This window comes from Balaenoptera acutorostrata, chromosome 1, assembly GCF_949987535.1.
Source record: "Balaenoptera acutorostrata chromosome 1, mBalAcu1.1, whole genome shotgun sequence".
Taxonomy (NCBI): domain Eukaryota; kingdom Metazoa; phylum Chordata; class Mammalia; order Artiodactyla; family Balaenopteridae; genus Balaenoptera; species Balaenoptera acutorostrata.
In genome coordinates this window covers 139,151,520-139,166,186 of record NC_080064.1, presented here as the reverse complement: position 1 = coordinate 139,166,186, position 14,667 = coordinate 139,151,520, and the positions used below count along the sequence as shown (strand labels likewise).

The following is a 14,667-nucleotide window of genomic DNA, read 5'->3' as shown; positions in this document are numbered from 1 at the left end:
ATGGAATTCACCTGTGAAGCCATCTGGTCCTGGGCTTTTGTTTGTTGGAAGATTTTTAATCCCAGTTTCAATTGCATTACTTGTGATTGGTCTGTTCATATTTTCTATTTCTTCCTGGTTCAGTCTTGGAAGGTTATACCTTTCTAGGAATTTGTCCATTTCTTCCAGGTTGTCCATTTTATTGCACAGAGTTGTTTGTAGTAGTCTCTTGGGATGCCTTGTATTTCTGCGGTGTCTGTTGTAACATCTCCTTTTTCATTTCTAATTTTACTAATTTGAGTCCCCTCCCTCTTTTTCTTGATGAGACTGGCTAATGGTTCATCAATTTTGTTTATCTTCTCAAAGAAGCAGTGTTTAGTTTTATTGATCTTTGCTATTGTCTTCTTTGTTTCTATTTCATTTATTTCTGCTCTTATCTTTATGATTTCTTTCCTTCTACTACCTTTGGGTTTTGTTTGTTCTTCTTTCTCTAGTTCCTTTAGGTGTAAGGTTAGATTGTTTACTTGAGATTTTTCTTGTTTCTTGAGGTAGGCTTGTATTGCTATAAACTTCCCTCTTAGAACTGCTTTTGCTGCATCCCATAGGTTTTGGATCGTGGTGTTTTCGTTGTAATTTGTCTCTAGGTATTTTCTGATTTCCTCTTTTATTTCTTCAGTGATATCTTGGTTATTTAGTAACGTATTGTTTAGTCTCCATGTGTTTGTGTTTTTTCTCTTGTAACTGATTTCTAATCTCATAGCGTTGTGGTCAGAAAAGATGCTTTATATGATTTCAATTTTCTTAAATTTACTCAGGCTTGATTTGTGACCCAAGATGTGATCTATCCTGGAGAATGTTCCATGTGCACTTGAGAAGAAAGTGTAATCTGCTGTTTTTGTTTCCTTATTAATTTTCTGTTTGGATGATCTGTCCATTGGTGTAAGTGAGGTGTTAAAGTTCCCCACTATTATTGTGTTACTGTTGATTTCCTCTTTTATAGCTGTTTGCATTTGCCTTATGTATTGAGGTGTACTCCGAGGTCCTGGATCATCTTCACTATATATATATTTATAATTGTTATATTATAATATATAAATATATATATATTATATATATTTATATTGTTATATTATATATTTATAATTGTTATATCTTCTTCTTGGATTGATCCCTTGATCATTATGTAGTGTCCTTCCTTGTCTCTTGTAACATTCTTTATTTTAAAGTCTATTTTATCTGATATGAGTATTGCTACTCCAGCTTTCTTTTGATTTCCATTTGCATGGAATATCTTTTTCCATCCCCTCACTTTCAGTCTGTATGTGTCCCTAGGTCTGAAGTGGGTCTCTTGTAGACAGCATATATATGGGTCTTGTTTTTGTATCCATTCAGCGAGCCTGTGTCTTTTGGTTGGGGCATTTAATCTATTTAGTTTTAAGGTAATTATCAATATGTATGTTCCTATTACCATTTTCTTAATTGTTCTGGGTTTGTTTTTGTAGGTCTTTTTCTTCTCTTGTGTTTCCCACTTTAGCATTTGTTGTAGAGCTGGTTTGGTGGTGCTGAAAATTCTCTTAGCTTTTGCTTGTCTGTAAAGCTTTTGATTTCCCCATCGAATCTGAATGAGATCCTTGCCGGGTAGAGTAATCTTGGTTGTAGGTTCTTCCCTTTCATCATTTTAAATATATCATGCCACTCCCTTCTTGCTTGTAGAGTTTCTGCTGAGAAATCAGCTGTTAGCCTTATGGGAGTTCCCTTGTATGTTATTTGTCATTTTTCCCTTGTTGCTTTTAATAATTTTTCTTTGTCTTTAATTTTTGTCAATTTGATTACTATGTGTCTCGGCATGTTTCTCCTTGGGTTTATCCTGTATGGGCCTCTCTGCGCTTCCTGGACTTGTGTGGCTATTTCCTTTCCCATGTTAGGGAAGTTTTTGACTATAATCTCTTCAAATATTTTCTCGGGTCCTTTCTCTCTCTCTCTTCTCCTTCTGGACCCCTATAATGAGAATGTTGTTGTGTTTAATGTTGTCCCAGAGGTCTCCTAGGCTGTCTTCATTTCCTTCCATTCTTTTTTCTTTATTCTGTTCTGTGGCAGTGAATTCCACTTCCACCATTCTGTCTTCCAGGTCACTTATCCGTTCTTCTGCCTCAGTTATTCTGCTATTGATTCCTTCTAGTGTATTTTTCATTTCAGTCATTGCATTGTTCATCTCTGTGTGTTTGTTCTTTAATTCTTCTGGGTGTTCGTTCTTTAATTCTTCTAGGTCTTTGTTAAACATTTCTTGCATCTTCTCGATCTTTGCCTCCATTCTTATTCCGAGGTCCTGGATCATCTTCACTATCATTATTCTGAATTCTTTTTCTGGAAGGTTGCCTATCTCCACTTCATTTAGTTGTTATTCTGGGGTTTTATCTTGTTCCTTCATCTGGTACATAGCCCTCTGCCTTTTCATCTTGTCTATCTTTCTGTGAATGTGGTTTTTGTTCCACAGGCTGCAGGATTGCAGTTCTTCTTGCTTCTGCTGTCTGCCCTCTGTTGGATTAGGCTATGTAAGAGGCTTGTGCAAGTTTCATGATGGGAGGGACTGGTGATGGGCAGAGCTCAGTAAAACTTTAATCTGCTTGTCTGCTGATGGGTGGAGCTGGGTTCCCTCCTTGTTGGTTGTTTGGCCTGAGGCGACCCAACACTGGAGCCTACCTGGCTTTTTGGTGGGGCTAATGGCGGACTCTGGGAGGGCTCACACCAAGGAGTACTACCCAGAACTGCTGCCAGTTTCCTTGTCCTCATGGTGAGACACAGCCACCCACCACCTCTGCAGGAGACCCTCCACCACTAGCAGGTAGGTCTGGTTCAGTCTCCTATGCGGTCACTTCTCCTTCCCCTGGTTCCCGATGCGCACACTACTTTGTGTGTGCCCTCCAAGAGTGGAGTCTCTGTTTCTCCCAGTCCTGTCGAAGTCCTGCAATAAAATCCCACTAGCCTTCAAAGTCTGATTCTCTAGGAATTCCTCCTCCCGTTGCCGGACCCCCAGGTTGGGAAGCCTGATGTGGGGCTCAGAATCTTCACTCCAGTGGGTGGACTTCTGTGGTACAACTGTTCTCCAGTTTGTGAGTCACCCACCCAGCAGTTATGGGATTTGATTTTATTGTGATTGTGCCCCTGCTACCGTCTCACTGTGGCTTCTCCTTTGTCTTTGGATGTGGGGTATCTTTTTTGGTGAGTTTCAGTGTCTTCCTGTCGATGATTGTTCAGCAGTTAGTTGTGATTCCGGTGCTCTTGCAAGAGGGAGTGAGCGCACGTCCTTCTACTCCACCATGTTGAACCAATCTCTGGCTGGTATATATATTTTTTTGGTCCAGTCTTATTTTGTTTGCAATGGGAGGGCTAGTCTTGTACCAGTTACTCCATCACAGCTGGTGTCAAAAGCCTCTTATTCTCTCTTATCCAAACTACTAATACAGTCTCTTCATTGGTGATATTCTGCCCCTTAAATCTATCCTTCACATAGTTACCAGAATATTTCTAAAACGCAATTATAATCATTTAAGGTACACCTCCGTGAGATTCCTCCAATAACAGATCTTTCTCTGGCACTATACTTATACATGGAATCATAATTATTCATTTGTGCAACTAATTCCACATAAGTTAACAGCTTAACTTACCAGTCATTCTGAGACTTAAAGGCCTTCAGTTGCTTTCCTTTGCAGTGTTTTTCAAAGAAGTGATGGTATGTTTGTGTGTGCATGTGACAAGGGACATATCTCTCTGCTTCAACCAGAGCATAATTCGGAGTTTATCTGTTGTACAGGGCTTCTGCATAAGCTTTTCTACAAAAGGCGTTGTTCTGCTAAAAGAGTGTTTTGAAACTAATGTCTTACAGAGCAAGTGCAAGTTCCCTGATATAGTATACCAGGTTTTCCACAATCTGGCCACTGTATAAGTAACCAGCTTTAGACTTTACATACTAGGAACACCAAATTGCTTGCATTTCCCTAACATATTCCTTATGTTGTAGTTCAATGCCTTTGCTTAGTTTGTCCTCTCAGCCTGAAATATTTTCTCTCACTTTCTTTCCTATTCTATACCTGCAAGGTAAACTCCTAACCATCCTAAGGCTTAGGACAGGCATTGCTTCTTCCAGGAACCTTCCTTTCTATCAGTTCCCTTAGGGAGGTTAAGGTACACCTTCCTGAGGTTCCTCCAATAATAGACCTTTCTCTGGCACTATACTTATACATGGAATCATAATTATTCATTTGTGCAACTAATTCCACATAAGTTAACAGCTTAACTTACCAGTCAATCTCCAAACCTTAAAACAGCTCCAACTCACAAATGAATAAATGAGTATTTGATGGGTAGAGATGGGGGCCATTTTAGGCAAAGGAAATAACATAACATCAGCCAAGAAGTTGGTAGGCATACTATTTTTTTACTGTATTTGGAACCAGGAGTAGGCCAATTTAGCTACAGCCTCTTAAGGGGGAGAAGTGGGAGAACACCAAAATATATTATAACCACATGGGAGGGCTTTAATACCAGGCCATGAATAATTCAGGAAGCACTGGGAAACAATTCAAGTTTTTAGATCAGAGGAATAGTAGTCTCTTAATTGGTCTGTCTCCTTCCTACCTTTCCCTCTTCCAATACATCTTACAGATTAATATTCATAACACATAACTTTGATCCCCTTCCTTTCTTAAGCTTCCTTTGGTAATTGCCCATTGTCAATAGCATCTTAATGACACAGACTACAGTGCTTTAGAATAAATGGATTTCTTTCTTTTATCCTATCCAGTTTACTTGTGCTATTTATCAAATGCCATTTTAAAATTATTTTTCCTATTCCCACAACCAAATTTGGTACTGGGGAGAGGGGAAAGAATTGTGTCTTATTCTTTGTAACTCCTAACAGTGAATTCACATACAGGGGCACATTATGTATCTGCTGAATAACTTGAAAGTAGTTCTGAATGAAATATGCCATGGGTAGTTTACCCCAGGATAAATAATACTTGATTTTAGCTGTTTGCACAAAGCCTAACTGCTATTTTCATCAATATATCTGAGTGTAAATACTGTTTTCCAAAATCATGAAAAATATTTTAAAATATTTTGAAATTGCATTATTACTACCTTGCTGCCTTTACACTAGCATCAAGCTTTTAAAATTCCAAATACAGAAAGTAGAGTCTGACTGAAGAAAAAAGGAGCCACATTTACCATTCTTAATGCCTTGCTATTGCCAAAAGAAAGGAGCTCACAAATTCAGCTTTCTTTTGTATTTTTATACTGGCTGCACCCTGGAGAGTTCATGATTATCTTCTCTACCATTTCCCTCAACTCCTTAATCTCTAGTTTATTTGGTCTTATCTCTTGCAAGCAAAATGGAATTCAAATGGCCTCCTACGTCCTCTTTGAACGGGTTGGTGCCAAGCCAGCTGGGGCCTATCCTGGCAGCCGGGCAGAGAAGTAAATTCATAACACATAAGCAATGTCTATTTGGCACAATTTGCATGAAGCAATTTACTGAATCAGTGAATCATTTCTCAAGGTGATACTCCTGGCACCTCTTTCAGCATTCTGCCCAGATCTACTCTTCTGTTACATTCCCATTTTGGAAACTAGTGTACTTAACACTCTTCCCATGTACATTGCCCAAGCAAACTTTTTCCCATTTCTGACAGGAAACATGCAGAGTTAAGAGACAGCATTAAAAGATCCCACACAGTGAATACATGAGTGATACTAGACTAATATAATCCTCCCCCATTCCAACAGTGCCTGGCTAAGGATTCAGTTTAAACCCTTACAGAACCCTCTTAATTGATCTTATTAATACAGCAATAAACACCCCTGTGATTAGTTGGTTAAGGTTTAAAACAGCTTTTTAAGATAATTTTAGCAGGAAATTCCTTAAAGTCCTTGTTTCAAGGAATTCTAAATTGTTCAACGCAAAACTCCAAAGATAAGAGTTATATTCTTCATGATAATGTGGGTGGAAGGTAAAAAGAGTGACAGCATCTTCTGGTCCTTCCACAAAGAAGGAAAAAAAAAAAAAAAAGGATTTCTAAACTTTTCCTATCATGAAATTAACAGAATATTAAATAAAATTCAAGTAGCAGGTATAACAATGCCTTAACATTTTCTTATCCTAGAGATTTAATCCAGTTTCTCCAACTTATAGTGGTAGAACATACCTGTCTCAGGGCATTAAACTGCATAAACTTGTCATCCCTTACCTGGTCTATTGCAATAACATAACTCATCTATTTCCTTCCGATCCCTTTCACTCAATTTTCCACGTGATCAACAGAGTTACTTTTCTAAGAAGTAAATGTGATGATGTCATTGCCCTGTTAAATACCTTTCCATGGTCCAAATCATTTCTAGAATAAAGTCCAAATTCCTTAGCATGGCCTTCAAGGCACTTTATTATTCAGCTTTTGCCAGCTATCATTTTTCCTCTTGCAAATTATATTCCAAGAATTCTGAACATTTTGCAGTTTGCCAAAGAGATATAAGATGTTTCTTGACTTTGTATCTTTATATATACATGGAATATCTTTCCCTTCTTTTCCTCCAAGTGAGCTTCTATTTGTCCCTAAAGACATGGCTCAATCATAAATTTATCTGTAGATACTTTTTTGGCATTCTCTACTTTAAACGATAACCCACCCCAGGCAATATCTTAGTTAATCTTTCCCTTGTGGTAATGTAATAATCTTTTTTAAAAAATTGTATTGAGGTGAAATTCACGTAACATAAAATTAACCACTGTAAAGTGAATAATTCAGTGACATTTAGTACATTCATGATGTTGTGCAACCACCACTTCTGTATCTAGTTCTGAACAATTTTAACTTTTAATTTACCTCAATGTGTTCCCGACAAACTGCATCTTTGCAACCACAATACTTTACACCTAACAGATGCTCAATAAATAAAGATGGAATTTCATATTCAGCAATGGAAAAGCATCTTATGGATTATTTTTCCCTTCTTTTATTATCCAGTCTTAGAAAAAATATGTAATTACACCTCTTGTTGTGGGAAGACTTATCACATAAAAAAGAAAAGATAGAAGGTTCGTCTCCTCTCAAACTTAAATTTAAAAAATGGATATTCAGGAATCAAAGTTTATAATGTGGCTTTTTCAAAATTTATTCAACAAATATTTGTTAGAATTTACTTATGTGTCAGGAACTGTTCTAAGCACTGAGGGATATAGCACTGAAAAAAACAGACAAAATCCCTGCCCTAAAAGCTTATATAAAAGAGACAATAAACATAATAAATAAATTATATAGCATTTTAGAAGGTGGTAAATGCTATAGGGGAAAAAAAAATACAGCCAGGTAATTAGATCGGAAGTTCTGAATGGAGATACAGGGAGGGGTTGTAATTTTGAATAAGTTGGTCAGAGTAGGGCTTATTGAGCAGGTGATATGCAAGCAAAGAGTTGAAGGAGGTGAGAAAGTAAGTAATGCAAATATCTGAGGGAAAAGCCAAGGCTAAGGTCTTGAGGCAGGAACATGCCCAATGTGCTTAAAACAGTGACGAAGCCATATCCAAGTAGAGGTGTATAATGGACAGATGGATATATGAGTCTAGAGAAGAGAGGTGTGTAGGACTGAGATAAAAAATTGAGATCATCAGCTTTGGAGGGTATTTGAAGTCATAAGATTGGATGAGATTCCTAAAGAAGTGAGGTCCACGGACTGAACTCTGTAGCACTCCCCTGTTGAGATTTGGAGAGTAGAAGAGAAATCTGCAAAGATGACTCAGAAGGAACTGCCAGAGAGACAGGAAGAAAACTAAGACAGCACAGTGTCATGGAAGCCAAGTGAAGAAAGTGGTTCTAGGAGAAGGAATGAGTGATCAACTGCATTAAATGCCACTAACAGATTAAGTAAGACAAGAAGTGAGAACTGACCACTGAATTTAGCAACGTGGAGGTCACCAGTGAGCTTAACAAGAGCAATTTTCACAAGGTGGTATAGGTCAGAGTATGAATGAAGTAGGTTTAAAAGAGAATGAGAGAAGAATTAGAGACAGTGAGTTTAGAAGTTACCAGAATTTTTGCTGGTAAGGGAAGCAAAGAAAGGGGTGGTAACTGGCAGTAGAAGTGAGATTAATGCAGGCTCATTTTTTCTTTTAAGATGGGAGAAATAATAGCATGCTGATGGGAACGATCTAGTAGAGAACAGAGAGTTGAAGATGTAAAAGAGGTAAGGGAGAACTGCTATTGATACATCCTTGAATAGGCAAGAATGGGCACAAGGGGAGGGGCTGACAGTTGGATTGTAGGCAATCCAACCACAGTGAAAAGAGGGAAATCAGAGTATAAGGAAATAGTTGCTGGTGGATGGGTAGACATGGTAAAAGAGCTCTCTTTTGAGTGGCTGAATTTTCTCAGTGAAATAAGCAGCAAAGTAATCAGCTATAAGTGAGGGTAATAGACAAGGAATTAGAATAGAAGAGGAAGCATGAAAAATCATCTTAGAAATCATCCTGGATTGTGCTACTCCAAGTGTGGTGCAAGGTCCTGTGCTGTTCTGCAAACTGTTTGTTAATGGTCCACAATAAACAATTTAGCAACACAGAAATTGAGAATTGTGCCTGGTGTGATCAGTGGATTCATCTCATTGTACAGCACACTCTCCATGAACATGTATAATTTTTGTAATTCTATTCCTTCTTTTCCTATGTTATCATTATTATTGAACTGTAATTTCATTTTTGTTCAATCCAATAAAAAATTTGGACTTAGACTTTTGTCTTTTTAAAACTTCATTTTTCTTTACAATTCATATTATTGTATTTTATTGTTCATGATGAGGTAGGGAAAAACTTGGTCCTTTACCACGCATAGATTGAGAAGCACTAGTCCAGTAGAGTTGGAAAGTAATTGGACTAGGAAATGTTTTGTGATTGCCAAGCAGCATTAGAGGCTCACATGAGATTTGTAGCCATTAGTTTAAAGACTGCCAGCAGGGTGGAGTGATTTTCTCCAGACACATTATGCTGCATGGAAGCAGGGCAGGATAGATGAGGAGCAGGATTTAACTGACCTATCACATTGCCAAGTGAGTATGATGATGCAAAAAAAGGGCAAGGAAATAGTATGCAAAGATTAAAATGACTGACCATGGAATTCAAGCTGGGAGAAGAGGGAAGAGAGGATATCAGAGGTATGAGGGGCAGAAAAGGTGACAGGATCAATGGCCTATAGGTCCCAAAGGATTGAAAAACTGTTGGAAAAAGGGATGAGCTAGAAAGATAGGAGGTCAGACAGTAAGATGCACACAATTGAGAATATTGAGAAGTTGTAGCAATGAGGCAGGGTAGAGGAAAAGATTCTTGGAGGAGAGGAGTTCAAGGAACTTAGAGCCAGTGTGTTGAAAGAATCATCTCTGCAGATATTGGAATCCTCACAAGTTAAGGCTGGAGTAGTGCTGGAAATAATGATAATGAGCCAGGAGCTAAAATCAACAAGAAATGAGGAGAAATGACGGGGGCCGGGGGTGGGGCTGGAAGATGACTACAACATGGGACTCAGAGTCTGGGCTTTATAGGGAAAATGAGGGAGAATAGACAGGAAGCAGCCATGAAAGGAGAAGGATGCCTACTACAGGCAGCATGGTATGAAGGCTGTGGGAAAAAACCAGCCATCACTTGACAGGACTTCACAGATGACAGTGTCCTCAGGAAAGCTACTGGTTCTCACGAGACCAAGAAGTTAAGGAACTGCTTCAGAAAAGGGGTGGAAGAAACAGCTGATTTGGCTGATGATGGACTGTGAGTTGCAGAGGGCATAGACAAAGGGTTTCAAGAGGTGGGAAAGGATGAGTGGAAGGCAGGGACAGAAAAGAGGATTTACAGAGCGATATGCAGAAGAGAAAATGAGGGGTTCCCCAGATGTCTAGGGCTACTCTTGATGGCTGGCATAAAAAGCGATGAAGTACATAAGAAATTGTTTTAGAAATCATTCATCATGGACAGTTATTTTATGGGACTAAAGGGAGCCCAAGCCTGGATTACTCAATGGATCAGTAATATTTAATTCATGTATTATATCTTGGTTCTAGATAAGGAATGCTCTTGACCTTATGCTATCTATCTTTAGGCTATATCATTTCTTACATTACTAATTGAATAAAATGTAGGTAAGGGCAAAAAGATGGCAGATGATATGTTCATATCACTCCTTATTAATAGCTCTGATAAAAGACTGCTGACAGAGTCGATTGGTTTAAATGCACGTGTTAAATTATCTGTCTATTCAAATTGGATAATTAGAAATATTCTACACTAATATTCACTCTACCAATTTTTATTATGTATCTACTTAATAGAAACAAAGCAACATGTACTATACTGTTCCAGAAAGGGCTGACCTTTATTGAATTATTTTAATAAAATTAAGTTTAATTATATTACAATACTGGAAAAGGGTCATGGGTAGGGAGATGGTAACAAAAGTAAGGGACATTTTTCAATGGTTGGAGAAAAAGAATAACCAAGTTCATAGAGGGCACATTAGCCAGGCCCTTGCAAGGAAGAACTGCCTATGAAAATAAAAGAAGAAACTGAAATTGCTTTATTGCTATGATCTTGCCTTTACGATGTTAAAGAATGCTGAGTAAGAGAAGAGATGCAAAAGAAAAGGTACAGAGGGGGAGGAGAGAGAGAAGAGAAAAGGGAGGTAGAGATCCACAGACTAGAATTAAGAAATGTGTTTTTTGTGCACTGCTTCCTCTGAACTAACTTTTCCAGAGGGATGGCTTATGAAATTGATATTCTACCTACAGCTTTCTAGTTATTTATATATATTTTTGGCAATTAATCTTTCTCCATCATTGAATGAGATCTCTTCTTCTCCTTCCCTCCCATTATCCCTCTTCTTGTCAAGATCATACTAATTTTTTTATGTTGTGGAGCTCGGGAGTAGGATGGTTTTTTGGCCTTACCAAGTCAACTATCCAATAAATCACCAATAAGCAAATGAATTATTTGGATGTGGAAGGATTTGTACACTGTAATAGTTTGAGGAGTAAAGCAGTAATAGTATATGATAAGTTCAAGGGTTTTTTCACTTACAAGAACAGCAAGTTTACCTAGAACTAGATGTCTGTGCCAATTACATTCTGTCTGCCTCTCCAGATCTACTCTCTGCCCTTCTCTCCCTTGCTGTACTTCAGGAAACAAATCTCTACAGAACACATCAAAAGCAATCTTTTCCTTTGGCTTCAAGTTAGGTTTGGCCAGTAGGTAACACTGGCAAGAAAGCAGAAAGCAGGAAAGAGAGCTGGTGTGTCTGTTCTCCCTTGCTTCCTCCCTGCTGGTCATTTTTGTTTTGGTAGAGGCTGTGTTCTTTTGTGTATAGCCATAGCAACTGCTATGCAGCCCTTTCATGCAACTACAGTTCTCTGGGTTCCAGAAACATTGCTCCCTTCCCTTGCCCTGAAGGTCTAGGGTGATAACTGCTTTCTGCTGTTGCCAGTTCATGGGTACTTTATCCCCATCTGATGGGTCCCCTATGCTGCCCATGCCTCTGTATAGTCCCTTCGTTAAACCTCTTTCAATTAATCTGCTGACTGTGCTATCTGTTACTTGCGAGGAGCTAGACTGATATAATTTCCAATAGCCTCTCTGGACCACTTTCAGGGCCAGGTCTACACAATCCAACCCATTCGCATTGCAAATTACTCAACTCAATATCTCTTTCACTATTCCTTAGTGAAAATCCAGCCCTGTCTTGTTGACATCATGCCTTTGCGGCAATCACGTATCATCATGATGACATCAGCAGCCCCTTAGACCCACTTAGAGTGTATCCTTCATAAAGTCTCCATTTTCATAAATGCAACTCATCAAGATGCAAATAAAAACTAGATTATTTCAGGAATTTGGTCAGAAAAGGGAAGTAGCTTTTCTCAGTAATATCCACCTCACCTCCTTTTCCTTGTTGAGCAACACCAGCTGGCTGTCTGTGAGGATGCAGTACTTCCGCTCCCATGTTGTTGTGTCAGTGTAGGGTGACTGGCCACAAGACAGACGATGGGTAGGTGGCCCTTTCACATCTGTGTGACAAACACAAAAAACAAAAGTGACAAATCATTGCCATGTTTGGTAAACTCGTAGTTCAAATGTAAGATTCTTCAAAATCAAAGTAAGGAGGTCTAAACATAAATCTAAATGGTAAACCGAAAACTTAAATTCCTCTGAAGAAAATAAAAAGTTATATACAGAGGGAAAATTTTGCCCCATAGTCTGAAGAAAAGAGGGCTGAGACACTAGGAAGAATTGTTAGTACAAACTTGACACAGTAATCACCACTGTACATGCACTAAAATAATGGGAGGTCACTTCAGAGCAAAACTAGTATCATTCAAAAGAAAGAGGTGGGCGTGACTCAGAGACAAGAACAAAAGATAGACAGTCTTTAGGAAGAAGATGATATTGCATGTACACTCAAGAGTGCTGCTGATCCAGTACTGAAGGAGTGAGTTATTGGCAGCCTATGTCTTCAAAATAACTTTATTTCTAGTCAGTTGTAAGATTTAGAAATGGTTAAACTACAGCATCATATTACCACTAGAGGCCAGTAAGATCTTAAAAACATAGAAGGCAATTTCCTCAAGGAAAGATCTAAACATATTACCATCATGTCTCTTAAAGGTGGAGGCACACAATATCGAAGTTAAATGTTTCAACTCTTCTAAACGTCTCATTTCCTGTTACTTTAATTTGTTTTCTTTTATTAAGGTATAATTGACGTGTAACATTATCCTAGTTTCAAGTGTACAACGTAATGATTCAATATTTGTATATACTGCAAAATAATGACCCCAATAAGTCTAATTACCATCTGTCACCATAAAAAGTTACAAAAAAATTTTTTTTTCTTCTGATGCAAACTTTCTAAGATTTATTCTCTTGATAACTTTCAAATATGCACTACAATATTATAATCACCATGCTATAGTTGACATCCCCATGACTTATAAGTGGAAATTTGTACCTCTTGAAACCTTTCACCCCCTCACCCACCCCCCCCCCTTCACCCCCTTCCTCTTGGAAATCACCATTCTGTTCTCTGGATCTGTGAGTTTTGTTTTGGTTTTTAGATTCCACATATAAGTGAGGTCATACAGTATTTGTTTTCCTCTGTCTGCCTTATTTCATTTAGCATAATACCCTCAAGGTCCATCCATGTTGTCATAAATGACAAGATTTCATCTCTTTCAATGGCTGAGTAGTATTCTATTTATCCACCAATGGACACTTAGGTTGTTTCCATATCTTGGCTATTGTATGTATCTTTTCCAATTACTGTTTTCACGTTCTTTGGATAAACACCCAGAAATGAAATTGTTGGATTGAATGGTAGTTCCATTTTAATTTTTTGAGGAACCCCTATACTGTTTTCCATAGTGGCTGCACCAATTTACATTCCCACCAACAGTGCACGAGGGTTCCCTTTTCTCTACATCCTTGCCAACACTTGTTATTTCTTGTCTTTTTGATAATAGCCATTCTAACAGGTGTGAGTGGTATCTCATTGTGGTTTTGATTTGCATTTCCCTGATGATTAGGGAAGCTCAACACCTTATTATATACTTGTTGTCCATCTATATGTTTTCTTATTTATTTATTTATTTATTTATTTATTTTTGGCTGTGTTGGGTCTTCGGTTCGTGCGAGGGCTTTCTCCAGTTGCGGCAAGCGGGGGCCACCCTTCATCGCGGTGCGGGGACCGCTCTTCATCGCGGTGCGCGGGCCTTTCTCTATCGCGGCCCCTCCCGTCGCGGGGCACAGGCTCCAGACGCGCAGGCTCAGCAATTGTGGCTCACGGGCCCAGCCGCTCCGCGGCATGTGGGATCCTCCCAGGCCAGGGCTCGAACCCGTGTCCCCTGCATTAGCAGGCAGACTCTCAACCACTGCGCCACCAGGGAAGCCCCATCTATATGTTTTCTTTGGAAAAATGTCTATTCAGATCCTCTGCCCATTTCTTAATCAGACTGTTTTGGGTGTTTGTTTGTTTTGCTGAGTTGTATGAGTTCTTCATATATTTTGGATATTAACTCCTTATCAGATATATGATTTGCAAATATTTTCTCCAATTCAGAAGGCTGCCATTTCATCTTGTTGATGGTTTCCTTTGCTGTACAGAAGCTTTTTAGTTTGATATAGTCCTACTTGTTTATTTTTGCTTTTTTTACCTTTGCTTTAGGGGTCAGATCCAAAAAAATCACTTAAAAACTCTTTAATATGAACTGTTTGTTCATTTGGGCTGTTGAAAACCTTGGAACATATTTTAACCATAAGTACACATTAGATCCATTGAGTAAGGTTTTTATGACAGTTCAGTATATATTAAAAGTTCTTTAGCCATGAAGGAAAATTCCTCTCAGGAACATACTGCAGGAAACATTTAAAATACATTACTTATTACTATTTAATTATTACACTAGAGGAGCACCTCAAACTGAAGAAATTAGAAAACAAACACCCATGAGTGCAGGAGAGTTGTAAATAATAAATAAGCACATTTTACCTATTAGGTGAGAATCTTCATTACTATTACTTTCTAAGGACTTTTAGTCTTTTTATCACAGGATGATAGGTATTCCTGGTATTGACTGACTTCAAGGAAATTCAAATGATTTCCTAGAT

The 14,667-nt window shown here is 38.4% G+C and overlaps 1 protein-coding gene across 4 annotated transcripts in view; it reads right to left on the bottom strand.

The window, feature by feature from the left end:
• Nucleotides 1-14,667, bottom strand: part of RASAL2 (RAS protein activator like 2) — a 396,742-nt gene that overhangs the window by 190,407 nt on the left and 191,668 nt on the right. For all 4 annotated transcript variants that reach the window (XM_057544819.1, XM_057544820.1, XM_007172943.3 and 1 more), the window contains exon 2: nt 11,944-12,071. In XM_057544819.1, the coding sequence (XP_057400802.1) occupies nt 11,944-12,071 (128 nt within the window). The remainder of the gene's footprint in view (nt 1-11,943; nt 12,072-14,667) is intronic.